General features: G+C 39.6%; 1 protein-coding gene across 2 annotated transcripts in view; it reads left to right on the top strand.

The window, feature by feature from the left end:
• Positions 1-19,238, top strand: part of cenpp (centromere protein P) — a 52,498-nt gene that overhangs the window by 19,878 nt on the left and 13,382 nt on the right. Inside the window, exon 7 of one of the 2 annotated variants that reach the window (XM_020611200.1) lies at positions 5,170-5,196. The exons of the other annotated variant lie outside the window; for it this stretch is intronic. Within the exon in view, the coding sequence (XP_020466856.1) occupies positions 5,170-5,181 (12 nt within the window). The 3' untranslated portion in view covers positions 5,182-5,196. Of the gene's footprint in view, positions 1-5,169; positions 5,197-19,238 lie in introns of those variants that run through there. 2 annotated transcript variants of the gene reach the window in all.

Below are 19,238 nucleotides of genomic sequence, written 5' to 3'. Positions count from 1 at the left end.
ATAGGCTAGAATTTCTCCAAGTACTTCAAACTGACCAGTGGTCAAATCTGCTTTGCTTTCTCCCCTCAGAGTAACTAGTGTTTCACATTAAGCTTGGTCTTACTCAGTACCTTCACTTCCTGCAAATTATGAACTAATGAAACTGTTATTTTGGGTTATCCTTTAATTCAGTACCCATCTGCACATTATTTAGAGAATTTAAAGGAGGCTGTAGAGTCTTTTACAGATGTAGATGGTCCCTGTGGAGTTTCTTGGTATACTTTAGTGGGCTTAGTGGTAATTGAGGGAGGTGAAGGGTACTTTATGAGGTTCTAATGGGCACTGGGGAAGTTTTAGGGCTCTTTAAAGAGGTTCTTTAGATTCCTTAAGAGGTTCAAGTGGGCTTTTATAAAATTTTAGGGGTCATTTTCGATGATTAAAGAGGTTTTGGGGTGATGTATTAGACAGCACTCTCAAACCCCATCATTGAAACACTAAATGAGAGAATATCTTTTTGGTAGAAAGCTGTTTATCTCTTCACTGGAGTTCTGCAGATTTAGAGAATCTGAGGCAAGGAGCACTGAAACTATTTTGAAGAGCATTGGTGGAACATCTACTTACTAACACCTTATCTTGGGTTATCCATAATTCATAATTCTGCACATTATTTAGAAAATCTAAAGGAGGTTGTACAGTCTGTCAGATGTAGATAGCCCCTGAGGAGTTACTTGCTGTCCTTTAGTATGTTTTAGTGGTAATTGAGAGAGTTAATTGGTGTTTTTATGGCCACTGAAGAAGTTTTAGGGGTCTTTAAAGAGATAATCTCTGCCACCATCATCAAAACAACTAAGGAGGGATTATCTTTTTGAAGAATAGTGTTCATTCTCCAGTAGAGTTTCTAAAACTTGCAGAATCTATGACCAAGAGCTGCTGTAGTGGACGCCTTACCAGTCTACAACGAGCACACAGGAAGGCTTGATGGTTCTATGTTAACTTTCACTGTCTGTATGTTGCCACTATACAGCACGGGTACTGAGTTCTTCTTGCTTTTATGTTCTTCTGGTGTTTGTCACCCATCTGTGTGTCAAACTCCAGCAGTAATATCCAGGAGGGAATTTTTTTATTGTGGCTGTTGGTCTGAAGTAATGTGAACAGGTATTATGCACTGATTGTGTGTTCATCCTCTTTGCAGCTGTCTTATGAATTTATACGTTTTTGTTTGTTTGTGTATTTGTTTAATAAAAAGTCAGAATGCTTGTGCATGCATATAGTCAAGTACATTCTAGTATATTCAGTTTTATAGTCCTTGGTCCCTGGCTGGAACTGAATGGAGCTTGGAGTTTGGCCAAAACTGGGCACTAGAGACCTTGTGCTGCATCCAGATCTGCTGATAGCTCTTGCTTGGTCATGATGGCGTTTTGTCACCCAACATTTCTGTATAAAAGGTATGAACATGGAGGGCATTTCTAATCCTGCATTATTCCAGGAACGGATGTAGAAAAATTGCTGCCTCATGCTGGCTTGGCATCTGGGTAAAAGGAAAGAGGTGCTTGGGCCTGTGGGTGCCCTGTGATGTTATTTCTCCAACCCCCCACCAGGGTTGTTTGATTTTGAAAGCTCCACTTAACAGTAATACACCAGGATCTCTGTGGGAAAAAGGCTTGAAGATTGTGGGGACGGAGAATCGAAATATTGGCCAGTGGCCCAGGTAGCCTAGCTGTCAACCTCCCCAGTCACATTCTTGAATAGTCCCTGACCAGATAGGATATACACTCACTGGCCATTTTATTAAGTACACCTGTACAATTGTATGCCATTCAATGTAACATTTCCACCTTAACATATGTGTTTATTCCGCTGGGGAAACTCATTTAGGTCATACATGTCTGTGGTATCATTTTTAATGTTATTATTCAGACCTTATGACCACAGGTGATGGCTGGAATCTAGACTGACTGACTGGTTAATTGTGAGTTGCATTTACAGACTCAGCTCCTAGCTCCAAGTGGGAAATATCCAGAATGAGGATTACACCAAGTCTGAGGCCAGAGTACTCTGCTATAAATAAATAGTAAATTGGCCCTCTTTTAGACTGAGAGTGAGTTGCTGCCCCAGGTAATAGAATGAAAGTGTCTGAAAGTCAAATAAATCAGCTTCTTCTTAGGAGTCCACGTTTGGTAGCCAACTAAACGTGAAGTCATAGTTGACTTGATTGATTGATGAACAGAATGAAAACGCTAACAATGATAGAGAAGGTTAGCAGGTTCTGTTCTCGGAGGTCTGAGTGAACTCTAACCAGAGCATTGATCCTGTTAAGATATGTGAGAACATTTTGTGAGAACACGTGTCAGCTGTTCATCTTTATGCAATGTGTCTCTGGTTTAATTTGTATCAGACCTTTTTCTTGAGTTATAAAGTTCTGTACAGGCAATGGCATCAATAAATAACAGCAAATATGATGAACATATGACAAAACCAACAGAAATTAATAAAAAAAACAAAATGGCTGTAAATGGCCAAAAAGTATGGGAGAAGTTTCCAAAGCAGAAAGGCCAAGGGATTTTTAATAATAAAATGCAATACACCCAGTGTGTTCAACAGCTGTTGATGTTGAGCTGCTTTTGGGTTGATTTCAACCTTGATTGTTAAGTCAGAGAGCTGTTGTTCTTCCCCAGAGCAGTTCTTATAACTTGCTGTTTATTGGTATTGTCCCCAGTATTTCTCTCTAGCAAAAAAGCAAAGACCAAAGTTTAACAGCAAAACAGTTAAATGAAAAACATGTGACTATTTCAGCCTTCAAGAGGAGAGGAAAAAGAGGGGGCCCAGATATAAACATCCAAGGAACATGAGCCCAGACTGTTACAGGTGTGTTAGCAATTATGAACACCTTCAAACTTTTATGACTCTGGGAAGCGGGTCAGCATCTGGAAAATGTTTTTACTGCCACCAGTTTTCGATACCAGACTTTGGGCTGCCAGGGTGGTTTTACTGTTATTTTACAGCAGAGTAAAGCAAGTCAATGGGAAAGCCACCCACAACAACACACTAAACATTATTCCTGTGATGTTGACTTGCTCAATGTGTTTGTGGGCATGATGAAGCTCTTTTTGAATACTGGAGTCTGCAAACAAAGTGCAGTGATTCTTGTTAACAGTTGCATTGTGCATCAAGTATACCAGGAGACTTAAGAAAGTAACAGTGTTGAATCAGAGGAATACATGCTGCTTACAGTACAGTGAGCTGTGGGAGCACTCAAATTAAGGCCACTATCAGTGCTAATGTTAGCAGCTACTGTCAGCACATTTGCCGATATTTCCACCAGGTTGGAAGGCAGTAACAGAAACTATAAGCTTCATTTGCAAGGACATGCTCCCGTATATTGTTGTTGATGTGGGATTTAAAGAATGATACTGACTCTGGAGCTGAGGTAGACAATAACCAGTCTGCAGTATTTCAGTGGAAAAAAAAAAAAAGCATCCTAGCACTTTGGAGGTGGCTGTGGCTCAGCAGGTAGAGCATAGCATAGGTCGTCTCTTAACCAGAGGGTTGGCAGTTCGATTACTGGCTTCTCCAGTGCACATGTTGAAGTATCCTTGAGGAAGACACGAACCCCTAGTTGCCACCAGTGATGTCACCAGTGTGTGCATTTGTGTGGGTAAATGTGAAATTGTGTAAAGCACTTTGTGCATCAATGCGTAGAAAAACGCTATATGAAACCATTTACCACTGTATGATAAGGTGAAGCAGCAGGTGGACCTAGTGCACAATTTGACTGTTCATGAGTGACCGTTGTTTACTAGAGTGGTGGATAAAACTAGGCTTTCTGAGGCACTGAATCAGTATGAGACAGCTGTGTTGAAAGTGGTTCGCTGGGCACCTTGATACCCACATTAAGGTGCAGCGCACCATACACCACAGTGTGTGCGCAACGTCGGAGGATTGAGTTGGACTGGTGACCTATGTCACAGGTCCTGCCCCGTCTCCCCTGTTCACCTCTCAGAGACACACTTTGTAAATATTAATAAATAAAGGAAAAATGCCCTGACACTGTAACAAATAGCAACATCTTCTGTCCAAATCCTTGATACTGCATTTGTATGGGTGAAGTAAATCTGAAACCATGAGGAAAGAGAATATAAGCATTCATACTGATTATTATTATTATTTTGTTTAATAAAGTGTGCACTATGAAAATTGATCACTTTTAAACAACTCTACAATTCAGTCTTTAAATACTGTGCAGAATGAGACGTTCATATGCAGTATTTAAAACCACACATCTCTGATACTCGTGTAATGTAACGAGGCCTCGTATGGGGTGGTCACGCGATTTTTGCCATAGTGAAGTGAGGCATTGAAAGGTTGATATGGTGTCGAGTTGTCTTCTTTGAGCATAACGACACTAGAGTACTGTTGTTGAAGATAGCAGACATCATGACTGATGCATTTGATTTTTGTTGCTTGAAATACAAAGCTGCTTTACACTCACTTTTTAATTGTCCAGCTTAAACACATACTTTATTTATCCAGCTGTATTTAATTGAACTCATTTTGAATTGCACCGTACCATATTATTACAAATGTAGCTTTAGCTTTATCTGTTTTATATTGAATTGTGATGCCTGTATCAAGATACGGATCATGATTCTTGACGTTCTTGATTATTCTAGTATAAAGAAGAGACAAAGGAGCAATGTTGAAACATCCAACTACTTTATCAGTGTTTCGGTTCCATTTAGACACATTTCTACTGTCCAGCAAAGTCAGTTTTATGAATACAGCTTTAAATAACAAATTTATCTTGAAGGCTTCACAGTCTGTATATAAATACAATATATGTTTAGATTCTTGGTCCGGATACCAAAAACCTCCACACAGGAAACCATGCCAGGAAAATCATTGTGAGAGTAGGTTTGGTGGTCTGAGCCATAAAAGGATATTTTTCAACAAGCTGCTAAAACAAATGGACTTGTTCCAGAGTGGGGGTATAATCCCTGAGGTTGCCTGCTCCAAACCCACCACTTTTCTCTCTTGTAAACACAATCATTATGATATTAAACTTTTTTCTACCTTATTTTGTCTGACAGCTGTGGTCGACATTGAGCTGGGTGTAAGTGAGTGATATGTAACAGCAGACTGAAGCCAGTCTAGACAAAACAACATACATCAGTGAATTGATTTCACACACAGATGCTCATTTGACTGCAGAGTAACTTTCGACACGGTGGGCCACCTGGCTAGGCATTAAACAGTCTTGGTCTGCATGGGTCTGGCTGACAAGTGACATGATGTATTAAGCCACTGCTGAGAGCTCTTTGCTGACATAGCCACCTGCCAGCTGTGGACTGCTGCCAGCAGCTGCAGACGGTGAGATTTTTTTATTTATTTTTACTGAAGGACTTGTTGCATAATGTTAGTTACATTTTTTTTTAATTAAATGGTTAACACAAAACTACTACCTTCATTTCCCTTATTAGGCTCCATGTGAAACTGACCAATGAAGAATCAGCCCTGCAGAAAATGATCATCCAACTCTGCACCTCTGTTGAGCTTTTTAGCCCCTTTCAGCTTAGTTTTGCTGTTCAGTCAGTTTTTATTTGCACATAAAATTTGGGCATACACAAAAAAATCTTGAATTACACATATCTTAAATGGTCATGTCTCATCTCATCTCATTTTTTATACTGCTTAGTCCCGAACGGGGTCGCGGTGGGGCTGGAGCCAATCCCAGCCGACATCGGGCGAAAGGCGGGGTACACCCTGGACAGGTCGCCGGTCCAACACGCAGATGAACAACTACACACACACTACGGGCAATTTAGAGTCACAAAAAAAAATTTTACTGTTAGTTTTGTGAAAACAAGAAGCTGGAAAAAGAAGCAATGACACACTGGATTAATTAAGCCCCGTAATTATGGCTGAATAGCGAATACAGTTTCTCAATTGAGTTCGATTTTGAGTTCATTCATTTTGATTTGAGGATTAATTTAAATTGGACAAATAGTGTTGCGTAGTTGACTCTTGCTTACTTGAGACACTGTACAAACCTGTGGCCTCTTGGTGCATTTGGAACAACATTTTTAACAAATATTTGGGTCATGTATTTTGTAAAGACGAAGTGTGTTTTGCTGATATGTAAAAGTGAGTCTTTCCCTGTGCTGCGCTTTGGTTAAAACACTGGCAGTCAGCCTTGGAATTCAGACCCAGGGGATCTGAGACAACCTGATGGTTAAAACAGAACATCTGCAGCCTCCTCAAGTAGACCACTACTTTGGTTTTAGAAACAACAGGTTAGTTTTTTCTGCAACATTTTCATATTTCCTCCCAAAGCTTAGTAATTAAAGGTGAGAGGTTGTATTGTTTTCCTATACATTTGAATATCCGCTTCCACATTATATATTCATTACACCAAATGTTTAGTTTTTTTTTGTGAAGGGAAATTTCACATTTGTGTTTTTGACAGTATAATCCCTCATTATTAATGACAAATAAACCTTGTTGAATTTCCTGTGTGTCACCGACTCTGGGGAACTGTGAATAGAGAAGCATGAATGCTCTTTTGTGTTCCACTCAAAACCCTAGTAAAAAAAAAAGAAACGGGCTATGTCTGTAGCTCATTGCTGTGACGGCTTGTTTGCTTTATGCATGTTGTGTCACTGTGAAGCTGAAGAATTTTGCAGAGCTTCTGCTGGAAACTGCATATGTATATCTGTATACGTCTCCTGCTGTCAGTACCGGAGGCAGAGCAGATTTGTCGTCTCTAAGGTGACTGATGAATTGCTGTTCATTTGAAAGTGGTGCAGGAATTGAAGTCAGGCCTGGGGTGGAGCGTGCTTTCAAGTTTGACATGACAGTGATCCAACGCCAGAATGTTGTCCTTGTTTGAATTTTGAAGACAGTCCACATGCTGAGTTGTGTACTCTTTCCTGTTTTGTTTTATTACATACTCAGTCCAAGCTATTCATTAGCCTGCAAGAATATTGGACTTTCTTACATCTGTTCAGGCCAAAGAGAGGCTCTGCAGTCTCAGGGTAGAGAATGAGTTCTGTTTTCCTCTGGTCTGTGTTTGGCTTATTTGCCTCAGACTTCATCAAGAGCCACTGAACTCAGCTGTGGCAAATTATACAGGGTCTTTTGGTTCATGTCCTGGTGTGGAGATCTCAGGGTCTGCTGTCTGTGTATAGCTGCTCGCTGTTTACTGTAAAGAGCCTTTTATACTTCCAGGAAGCTCACAGTTTGAGGTTTGCAGTCATCCATCTAGTCCAACCAGACACCTCAGCTCCCACGGAGAAGGGCCTTCCAGTGGATTCCTCTGGGGATGGCTAGGATGGGTGGTATGAGTGGCCAGTTCCTTGTTGCAGGGACAGAAAAAAGTTATTGGTTCTAGACCTTAAATCCACATACCAAGTGAAAATACCATTTGGAAAATAACATTTCAAAGACTCAGTGTTCCTTTGTAATGTAAAGGAGTTAGTCATATCTCTGGGGTCAGTTTTCCTAAAGGTGATTTCTATCACTTTTGGTAGATATTATCATGCTGATTTGTGTACAAATGGTAATTTTCCTGGTAAGTTTGTTTGTAATGTTATTTGATGATTTGAAAAGGGGGGTATTTCTGATGATTTGGTAGCTTTGATTGGATGTCACTTCTTGATATATATGATCACTATTATGCAGAATCTGGTTGTAAAATGCCAAGATGGCCTCCCCTGTACTCACGATATTTTGGCTTGACTTTTGCATAGTGGAGGAAAGTGGTGATGCGTCATCCATCTTTATATACAGTCTATGGTTTAGAGCAGGGCTTCTCAAAGTCTGGACTTTGGTCCAGACAAATCAATCTGGACACAGCCAGTATTAGAAAGGCAGTAATACAATGTAATGAAGTGTACATTTCCTACTTTGAAAAAAATGTTTTATACTTATCAATAAATTGTTAATTTTGTAGAATATAGTCATTTGGCATTAAAGTTATTCTGGCCTGAGAATTAGGCTAAACGTAATAATTTTCCTGTTTGAACTTTGACAGCCACCGAGCGTACAGTATGATGTTTAATGTCAACAAGTGAGAGAGCTCTGGGCTGGCTAACAGGGACAGAGTTAGCTAACCACTAACAGACATTTACGTTCTGTCCTTCAGGCATGAGAAAGCGAGACTTCGGCATCTTCTGTCAGTGTACCTTACATCACCAATGCGGTGAGGATGTCACTATCCAAATATGCAAAGAAAAGAAAAGCTGACCAAGAAAATCCAGTTTTCAAAGATGAGTAGGTAGAGAAACATTCAATTTGCCTCAATCCAGCACGAGGCCCTTGTATTTGGTTTGCACAGAGGCTGAGAATACAGAAGTGAGGACTGCTTAAGTTAAAATCTTTCTATGAATGAACAAACAAACAAGTTTTTTTTTGCCTCAAATTTTGCCAAAAAGTGAAACATTTTGAGCTTTCCCCAGCTACTTACATGAGAGGGTCAGAATATTAGGAACACCTCTGAGTATAATGTAGTCCAATACAACACCAGCTTTAACTATGACCTCAATAATAACGATATAATTGAATGTATACATTTATTACAATGTCACCAAAAACTGAAACATGTTGAGCTTCATAAACACAGGTGTTTAGGCGAAAGTGGTGAACTGAATTGCATACAATTGTACAGGTGTACCTAATAAAGTGGCCTGTGAGTGTACATTAAAGTTTAAGGCAGTCTGAGACAAAACACATGCAAACCTAGTAGAAAAAAATGCCACATTTTGATCGTGTAAGTTCTTGTAAGTTATGAGCAAGTTTAATAAAAATCATTTGTTTATCGCTAATTGTTCTGGACCTTTGACCTCGAATAGAAATCCGATTTGGACCTTTGAATATTAAGGTTGAGAACCCCTAGTTTAGAGAAAACACAGGCACTATTCACCGCTGGCAAAGCACCAAAGACATCACCTTGCAAGTCTGTGTTCTGCTTGTTCAACAGTCCTTTGATAAACTGCTCATACAATGTCTGTTACTAGCACAATGATTAACAAACATTTGGTCCCTGGCTCGATGCTGTCTACTAAGCTGTGTGTGTGAATAGCTTAGCCACACACTCGTGTTAACAGGGACGGACACAGGGAAAAGTACTGTGGAACAGCATAGTGGAAGGGACTGCATTAGCCCTTGAAGAGCTGCTGGATTACAGGTATAAGAAGTTCCCATGGTGAAACAATGCTGACAATAAACTCTTTTTGGTCAGTGTAAACTTTGAATTTTTATGCAGATTTAAAATGGAATTGTGGCATGATCGTGTGAGGAGCACGGAGTCATCAAACCTGTCACCCATCTGTGTTTGGTACAGGTAATAATGATCAAACCCAACTTTGAACATTCACTGGTGTCTAACCTGTATTGTTTTTGTCTGTGTGTATGTGGGCGTCTGTGCATGTGTGCGCCTGCCCACAGTTCAAACTGTGGGAGTATGCAGCCTTTTGGAGATTTTTATTTTTTATTCTTTTTTTTTTTTGCACTATATACACAGTATGTTGGTCTGAATTTATATTGGATGCATGGGTGTTTGTATTGCCGATAAATGCCTTTTAATTCTTGGTGCTTTATTGTTTTATTTGTTAAAGAAGTATTTTGATGAGAAAATGCATGAATAAAAGGTTGAAAGATTAATGGTAGAAGTTATGCTTCTTTATTGGTAGCTTTAATCAAAGGATTAATCTACTTAGAAAAGTTACACCTTTAGAAACAACCTCTATGTAAGATTCTGTTTAAAATAAAATAGGTACTTTTGTTTCTTTTGGTCAAATCTTTTTGCTGTCTTGGCACTGCGTTGCATCGGCACTGTGATGATGGTCTTTGCCTGTTGGTACTGAACAAGCTTTGATTAAATTGTCAACTGAGACATGACGATTTGGATTAAACTAGCATGAAACATATGGAGAATATTACTGGCTAGCTGGGTTCCAGTGCGCTGTTCTCTGATGACTACTGGATTTGTTATCCCAGCATTCCTGGCATTTTACTTCCCAGGCAGAAACTCAGACACAGTTAGTGTTGGCTCAAAAGTGATGAATCAGTTTAAATACTAAATATGTCTTCACAATCAAGTCCGTGAATTTTCTGGTGATCCCCTGGTGTTTTTAAGTTTTTGGTCAGTGGTTCATTTGTCTTCCAGGTCATCTGTTTCTGCTGAGCATTGACCATCTTCTTCAGTCAGAAAATACGTTAGGTGACTTAATTTATAGCTAAAAGGCTAATTGTGTGACTTGGATTCTGTTGAGAGACAGGGGCTCAATGTCGGCATGTGTGTCCAGGTGCCATAAGTCAATGTTGGACCTGAGGCTGCTGTCTCCTCAGATACCTCTGATGAGAAACCTATTAATATTGTCAGTGCTCCTCATTAAAACTAATGAGTCCCACTGGAGGCTGGCTGACGGTCTTCACTGACAAGTGTGTTATGATTGGACTAATTGAAAATCTGCGATCCCCAAGTGTGTAGCCAAACCATAATGGGACATATGGAGAGTGTTATTTGATATCGTGCTCCTGTTTGGGCATATTTGATAGTTGTTCCCTGTTTACTGCTGAATTTGTTGTTCAAACAGACAGAGGAGACTTTGCATTTGAAAATGAAATAAATAGGATCAAACTGGTTCTGACTGCATTTAATTTAGCGTCTTTCAGTAGCACCTCACTAAAGGAAGGTGGATTTGAGTAGGGCTGTGTGATTCTGGTCAAACTGAGAAGCATGATTATTATCCACTTTTGAGTAATCATGATATTATAGAAAGTCACTTTAGGCTTTTCCTGTTTAGGGGTCGCCACAGCGAATCATCACACTGACGACTCGCTGATGTTGACATTTGGCACGTGTTTTACGCCGGATGCCCTTCCTGACGCAACCCTGATTCGAACCCGGGCCGCAGCGGCCACTAGCCTACCAAGGACGTGTAATAATGCTATTATGATGAGTAATAATGATATTATGATATGGATTATTATTTAGATATAAGAAAAATAATTTGTGATAGTTTATGCTTTAATGAACATCTATGAACTGTCTTACTGTAATGAATTGAGGTCATCAGCATTTACAGCAGTGACGTTTGTCACCAAGTTTTAAGCACCACTTATTGCACATAGAAATTAACTTCATTGTTCCAGATTATGGCTTGATAAAACCCTTTCTACTCAATCCTGTGATTGTTATAGCTGAATTGATTGATTAACCTGCAGATGTTTTTTCCCCAATTGTTTTATTGTTGCCCCTCTCGTGTATGTAACCAGGGTGGACAAAAATATAGAGACACCTCTGAATATAATGTAGTCAAGTACACCACCACCTTTATCTATAACCTCAGTAAGAAAGATATAATTGAATGTATACATTTATGACAATGTCACCAAAAACTGAAACATTTTTAGCTTCGTAGACACAGATGTTAAGGCAGAAGGGTTGTATTGAATTGCACACAATTGTACAGGTGTACCTAATAAAGTGGCCTGTGAGTGCACATTAAAGTTTAAGGCAGTCTGAAACAAATACATGCAAACCTAGTAGAAAAAAATGCCACAGTTTGACTGTCTGAGGCTTCAGCAGCAGTTCTCTCTTGCTGTGTCACAGATCTCACAAACAACTTGTTTGTTGATTCATAGGAAGATTTTAACTGTTGAAGTTTTGCTGTCCTCACCTCTGTATTCTCAGCCTCTGTGCAAATCAAATACAAGGGCCTCGTGCTAGATGGAGGCAAAATGAACGTATATTTCTTCGTTCACTTGTCTTTGAAAACTAGGTTTTCTGGGTCAACTTTTCTTTTCTTTGCACATTTGGATAGAGACATCCTCACCGCATTGGCGACGTAATGTACATTGACAGATGATGCCAAAGCCCCGCTCACTCCTGCCCACAGGACAGTACATGTACACCTGCTAACCGTTAGCTCAGTCACCGGTTAGCCTGCCCTTGAGCTCTGTCACTTGTTGATGTTAAATGTAATATGCTTTACAGCTGTCAACAAAACATACACTTCATTACATTTTATTATTGCATTCCTAATAAAAGGTGTGGTCCGTAATGACTTGCCATCCGATCTCGGTCTGAACCGGAGTCCGGACTTTGAGAAGCCCTGATCTATATTAAAGTTTGTGGTTGAAGTCAATGTGTTTCTCATGTGTATTTATGTGTGGAGGCAGGGGAATTCAGGGAAGTTCCCATGTTAATGTAATTATTTTTAATGGGACAGTGTGGTCTTGAATGTTTCCCTCTGTTCTAATTGTGATGAGGAGAACACGGGTGCCTCCTCAGCAGTAGACTTCATCTGGATAAAATCTTTTTATTGGACTGCTCTTCAAAAGCTCTGGCTTTCAGATCACTACTGGCTAAAATAACTCTGTGATTCTGGCTCTGACTGTCTGTCTCTGTATTTCTGTCTCTCATTTCTGCACTGCTGTTCCTTGGCCTATATTATGCTACAGCATAACTATCAAAAGTGTTATGCATATATTAACACCTTAAACCTCAACTTATTTGGGTCTAAGAACTAGCAAGCGAGAGTTTAAATATAATAAGATAGTGATTTTAAGCTCTTATACTATGCGCTACTCTATGAACCCACTCCTGACTGGTCTTCCTTCCGTCCTGTTTCCTAACCCTTTGATTAGGGCTGTTACGATAACCACAATATTACAATATTGGGCTACTGACGGGATGGCAAACAAAACCTGTTGAGGTCACAGATGACCACCTCTGCATCCTTGCCTAAGAGAGCTACTGAACTTATGAGATATCTACAGGAAGACCCCATAGACTCAAATGCAGATCCACTTGCCTGGTGGTGCGACAACCAGGGTAGATTTTCACTGCTCTCTAAAGGTGCCCACAAATACATGTGCATTTATGCAATGAGAACACAGTCAGAGATAGTTTTTAATGCCACCACGAACATTGTTACACCTCTCTGATCCTCTCTGAAACCACACAAGGTTAACGTGTTAGTTGCCCAGCATGCAACAAGGGTGTGGAAACTCGGGCCTAAATATAGACATTATTCTTTATGCTAAATGAAATGAATGTTTTGTTCACATCTACTTTTTTAATATGCTTTTTATATTGAATTAGTTTTGCACAGTTTCCTTGGCAAATATCCTCATTTATATAGCATTGAAATCATGGTAAAATATATAATTTGCAAATAGAAGAACAACAAAAAATGGTGGTAATATCACTTTTTTGTAGTGTTGAGCCATCCCAAATTACCACAGGAGAAATTCCTTCACTGTGACAGCCCTCGCTACAGCATGAACTACAGATGCGAGGCCAGAAGACAGGACAGGGGTACAAGAGGATCAGAAATCATTATTACATCAGAACCATTGACTGTATATATGATGGACATTGTACTCCCAGAAGTAAGGCCATTGCGAGTCAGTCGCCCTCTGGTGGCTGGTTGCACTATAGGTCATAAATCCTGCCTCCTCCATGTTGTTGGATGGGACATGAGGCAAACTAAAAACTCAAAAGTACAAATTAAAAAATTTTTCTCCTGAGGTGATTTCTGTTTTTTGGTAGATATTATCACGCTGATGTGTGTACAAGTGATTTTTTTTTTTTTTTTTCTGAGAAGTTATTTTGGATGATTTGACAGCTTTGGCTGGTGGTTTGATGCTGTCACTCAACTTCTGGTCGCTACTGTGCAGAAGCTAGTTGCAAAAATGCCAAAATGGCAGCCATTGTAATTGTGACATTTTGGCTTTACTTTAGCATAGTGGAAGGAAGTGGTGACTTCCATTGTATATAAACAATCAATGGTCAAAACATGGTAGCAAAAGTGGTACAGATATTCAAATAGTAGGGATTTGTTACAAGATCGCTAAACCATTCAGACTGTCCCCATAAGCTTTCACCTCGTCATCAGTAATTTTTTATTGAGAAAAGTTCAGTACAGTCATAAAGCAAGTGTTTCACACCTGCCAAAGCTGCGGATGCCAAACTGGAGTGACTGTTTCATCTCACACAGTAAGACATACCCTGAAATGGAATGCATAGTTGTAGTCCACACAGAAAGTCTCAGCTGAAGCCAAAGCACTTGAAAGCCTGTTTAGACTTTGCCAAAGCCCATATTGAAAAGGGTAGAGTTCTAGGAATTCACACTGTGCTCTGATAAGACTGAAGTCAGTCTTGTTGGATCTGATAACATCCAACATGTATGGCATTGCAAGGAGTACACTGAGAAGTGCATGGTCTCCACAGTGAAGCATGGCGTTCTAATAATTGCTGCCAAATTTGGAGAGAACCTGCTACCTGCTCTTTATACCCTGGGTCAGTGGGCAGTGACCCCAAACAGTATCTTTTACACCATAATGGAAGTTTTCCAGGCACTTATGTTTAAGTTATTATGTATTAACAGACTTATGTGTCAATGTGTGAAGTGTAGCTGGTTCACACATAATAGCCTACTTTCTCTTTTTTTCTGTAAATAGCCTATTGACAGTTTCTTACTTTAAGTCAGTAGGCTGTAGTTCATTTTTTACTACTTCTACCTGAATGACCTACTATGAGAAACATCAGTTTCTTGTACAAATGTTTTGGTTAAAGTCAACTGACTTAATTTGATGCATGGTTTAATTGGGGATTGTTCGGAGGCATTTCATCAAATCTGAATCCCTTATTGATCCTGTTTAAGTATTTTGTTCATTAAAAAAAAGATGAATTTAAACTGTTTTCTCTAGTAAAATATTCAATGGCATCCAATTATGATCTTTATAAGATAAATGATGGATTTGATGGTTTGAAAACAAGCTTGAAATCAACTTGTGAAGCAGCTGATATTTAATTTGTTAACATATAGTTTTAATAGATGTATTTTTATTTGCACTCACTTCTCAGTTCCTTTCTCCTTTACAGTCACAAACACACACACACACACACACCATTGCTCACATACATTCATCACAGGCCAGGTTTTTCCATTCCAGAGCCAGACAGCATTTGGCTTGTCCTCGTCATTGCTCATTTTTCATGTCAGTCTTCTCCCTGCAGAAAGCATCACAGCTGGGATTCTCTCACATGAACAAACAGACCTTTCAGTCCTTGCCTTTTAATTTTTTAAATTTCACTGGTCTCATTTAGCCTTGGCTCTGCTCTGGATGAGTTGGTGGGGTAATTTTCAGGACTCTGTGTGTTTTTGGTTAGTGAATATACGTTGAGTGAGTGCTGACAGACTAAATGTCTAATTTTCTCCAACTTTTGAGACTTTTTGCAGTGATTCTGGCATCCTGACGTGTTTGATTCCTTTCTGAAAGTGTCCACAGCACTCTGGGGAGACTTTGTTAGTTGTTTGGATTTATTGGCAGTAACCACGCAGGATTTGCTATGCACTAAAAAACTTGATTTTGCCCTGGCTGAGAAGCCCTCTCATTGGACGAGCTTCTGCTGTAAAATGATGGCTGTCTGTAATAGTTGTGTTTTGATGCTAACTTTGCTGAAAATGTACAAGGCTAAAAACATAGACGGGAGTTAGTGCTGTGGCCATAATCCAGATACTTAGCCCACGACAGTGTGATTGGACAATAACCCTCAGTGCAATACCAGTGTATATATACACATTGTACAGATTATACAGACTCGTACAGGTCTTTAGTACTCTGTTTTTATCCCTAATTATCTCATTTCAATGAACATTCCTTTGTTGTTTGCATTGTTTACTGTCTATTTATACTGCTTTTTCTGCATTGTTTGCACTGGCTGTTGTTATTAATACTGCTATTTTCTTATATTACACAGCCTTATGCTGGTTTACTGTTTGCACATTGAGAGCCGATGTACCTGAGTCAAATTCCTCGTGTGTCCAACACACCTGGCCAGTAAACTGATTCTGATTCCGATACCCCATTTGGGGGTGGGGAATCAGTTTCTGTCCTGCATGTGCCCAAACTGGTCATTAAAGTGGACGTCTAGACTGAAGCACTGGCTCCGCTATGTGTGTGGGAAGGAAGCAAGTGTTGCTTAATTGTTGAATATTTTATACAGCATCTGAAGTAAATGAATCATCATGGAATTGAAATAAATGGAATCAAATTGCATTTAGAGATCAGTAATCCAGTCCTAGTAAATTATGATATTGTTGCACAAAAGCATTGGTTGTAAACATCCAGTACAGTATACAGACTCTCTTTGACCTACTGTATCTTATGTAATTTTACCATTGTCTGCAAATTGATTAATAATTACAGAGATGGCAGCGATCTCTGGACTCACATCTTGGGTGAATCTGGGTCTTTTAATAGGTGAAACTTCAGCCTTGAAAAGAAATGCTGACATTCTTCTTACTGGAAAGTTAATGACATTTAAAAGAAAGGGTGGTATTTCAGTTGCCTTGTAATTATTAGTGGGTTGTTAAGTGATTGATGAGTTCTTGGGGTCTCCAGTTTTAGGGGCGGCTGAGAGCAGTGGCTCTCTCCTGATTAATGACTCTGACATCGCCCACTTAGTCCTCGGTTTATACCCTGGCAACCTGAGCTCTCTCTGCCTGTTCTGTTGGTCTCTAACCAGCTTCTTCCAAACTCACGGTATAAACAGTGTCATTCATTGCATTCTCTGAGACAAACTTCAAAAATAATATAAAAAATTGCAAATCTTAAAAACCCAGTGTTTCTTTGATGGAAAGTGTTTCTGACTCTCTGGGCATCAAATACCTAATTCAAGTTCAATGTGATAGAGTCGAATTTTACTCCAGCCACCTCAGAAAAGTGGCCAAAAACTAAACCTCATCAACAAAACATTAAAGTCGATTCATTATGACAATTGGATTAAACTTTAAAATAGCATGTCTGACACTAGTGCTCTTTAAAACTAGATTAAAGTGGTAAGATTGTTTAAAGAAAGTTTTAGGCTTAACACTGTTGCATTTAGACTACAATAAAATCTGTCAGACAAAGCAACAAAATTATAAAATTGATTCTTGTTGGCGCACCTGGAGGTTGCACTCTGCAGTTCATCATCTGACGCTGTGATGTAATTATGGTCTGATATAGTGTTTATATTCTGATTGTCATTAAATAAGGGGGTTGTTGAGAAAAGTTCAACAACTGTTTGATAGGTGAGGAAAGCCAACGAGGAGGACTTATGGAAACTAGAAGCAATATGAGTTAGTTGTTTTTGGATTTAAAATAGTTGGCCTCCAAATATGGACAACTGGGACTGCTTTTCACAAGAGGAATTTAGGGAGGCCTGGTAAAGAGGAAGTGACTAGACTAATGATAATGAATGATACAATAAAGCTGTGCGCCCTCATTTCTCTTCAGCCTAGAGGGTCTAGTGAGAATCTAAACAAACGAACACCATAAGCCACTCCTAACCCCTCTTTGTCCCTCCCATCACATCCTGTTTCCTAACAACATTAATTACAAATACCTGGCAAATAAATGTGTCAATTCTGTGGTTACTGGTAATGTGACACAAAATACTAACACGAAACTGAAATTACTCCCAAATTAAAGTCATATTAATTCAATACAAAGGTAAAAGCATGACCATGCTAGGTCACCAATGTTACCAAAACAAACACATTAGCATTAGATGCCAACACATCCAGAAGGAAGAACTCTACATCTGAATCAAATTTGAGTCCTTTGGCTGCTTTTATTGCTCTTTAGGGAAAATCACCTCACTCATGATCTTGCTATTATATAGGCTTATATTTTATTAAGGGTTAGCAAGGCTTATTACTTTAGGGTTATTACTTTAGTTGACTTGGTGTGCCTCTATTTTAAAATCCTGTTGAACACCCTATAATTACTGCTAATCATGAATTTAAAACGATTGGCTGCATAGTGACTTGGCACTCAGTAGTTTTTTGTTGGATATTGAGTCAACAAAAAGTATTAAGAAGGATAGCCTTTGTTTTGTTATCATATTGGGGGCGGCTGTGGCTCAGGGGGTAGAGCGGGTCGTTTCCTAACCGGAGGATTAGCAGTTCGATTCCCGGCTTGTCCAGTCAACATGTCGAGGTGTCCTTGAGCAAGACACTGTACCCCCAGTTGCTCCCGGTGATGTCACCGGTGTGTGAATGCGTGAGTGCTTGGGAGTGCGAATGGGTGAATGGCCGAATAATGTGAAAGCGCTTTGAGTGTGCTGTAAAAGCATAGAAAGGCGCTATACAAGTATAAGAGCCTGTTTGTTTACACTTTGAAGGAGATGGCGACTGTCCTCTAACATCCTTTGGCATTCTCACATCACTGGTCAGTTTCTTTTTCTGATTAACTTCAGTAGTTGAAAGGCTTGTCTGTGCAGGACAGGATACTGTGGATGGAGGGCAAAGTAGAAGACAGGAGAGGAGATGACGAGTAAAGTGAAGATAGAGTAAAGAGTGAAAACAGAGGGTGACAAGAGTTAAAAGCCCTGAAGTTAGGACCATTTTCTCTGTGTGTGTATCTGTATGTGACTGTGAGACGTGGCAGAACGAGGCCTGGCCAACCGGCAGATCTGTTCCATATGTTTCCTGGAGAAATGGAGAGTGAGGCAGCTCCCCTCTACTCCACCCACAGCACAATTTAAAAAGACAAAACAGTTTAGAAGCAAAAGATCTCTTCATAACAGTCAGCCTGTTGTTTACACAAGACGGATCCCTCACCAATTTATATTAGATGTGAACACCCTGTTTCAACAAAAACATCACATTTCACCCGCTTTAAAAGTGCATTAACAAAACTTTTACACATTGTCTGATAGATCAGGTGAAAACGGGACAGACCGTGTTGTCTCTTAGTGGCCTTTCTAAACAGTGATTTCAATGTACGGTTCATAAATTAGGCCCGCTTGTCACCTAGCAGAGGTCATAAGAAGCGTTTTTCAAACCACAAGTAGTCGTTTCAGACATCCAGCCCTGGATGACCTCTCAGCAGCTGAAACAGTGGCAGTCAGAGTAAGGTGGTGACATCTTTTGCACAGAGTGGAACAAAGTAGGAGCAAAAACCAGGGTTAACATTAGTTTGGCTTTTTGAGATGGAGAATGTTCAAAGCAGCCAAGTGACTCAGATTTGATTTAGATGTGGTATTCTTCCTTCTGGATGTGTTAGCATCTAAAGCTAACATGTTTGTTTTGGTAACATTGGTGACCTAGCATGGTCATAATTTTACCTTTGTATTGAATTAATATGATTTAATTTGGGAGTAATTTGAGTTTTGTGTAATGTTAATGCTTTTTGTAATATTAGCAGTAGCCAGAGTATGTATTTTGTACAGTTTGTCACAAACAGGCATCCATGGTTCAGGA

This window comes from Monopterus albus, unplaced genomic scaffold (genome assembly GCF_001952655.1).
Source record: "Monopterus albus unplaced genomic scaffold, M_albus_1.0 scaffold110.1, whole genome shotgun sequence".
NCBI lineage: Eukaryota > Metazoa > Chordata > Actinopteri > Synbranchiformes > Synbranchidae > Monopterus > Monopterus albus.
This window is presented reverse-complemented; position numbering and strand designations above follow the sequence as displayed.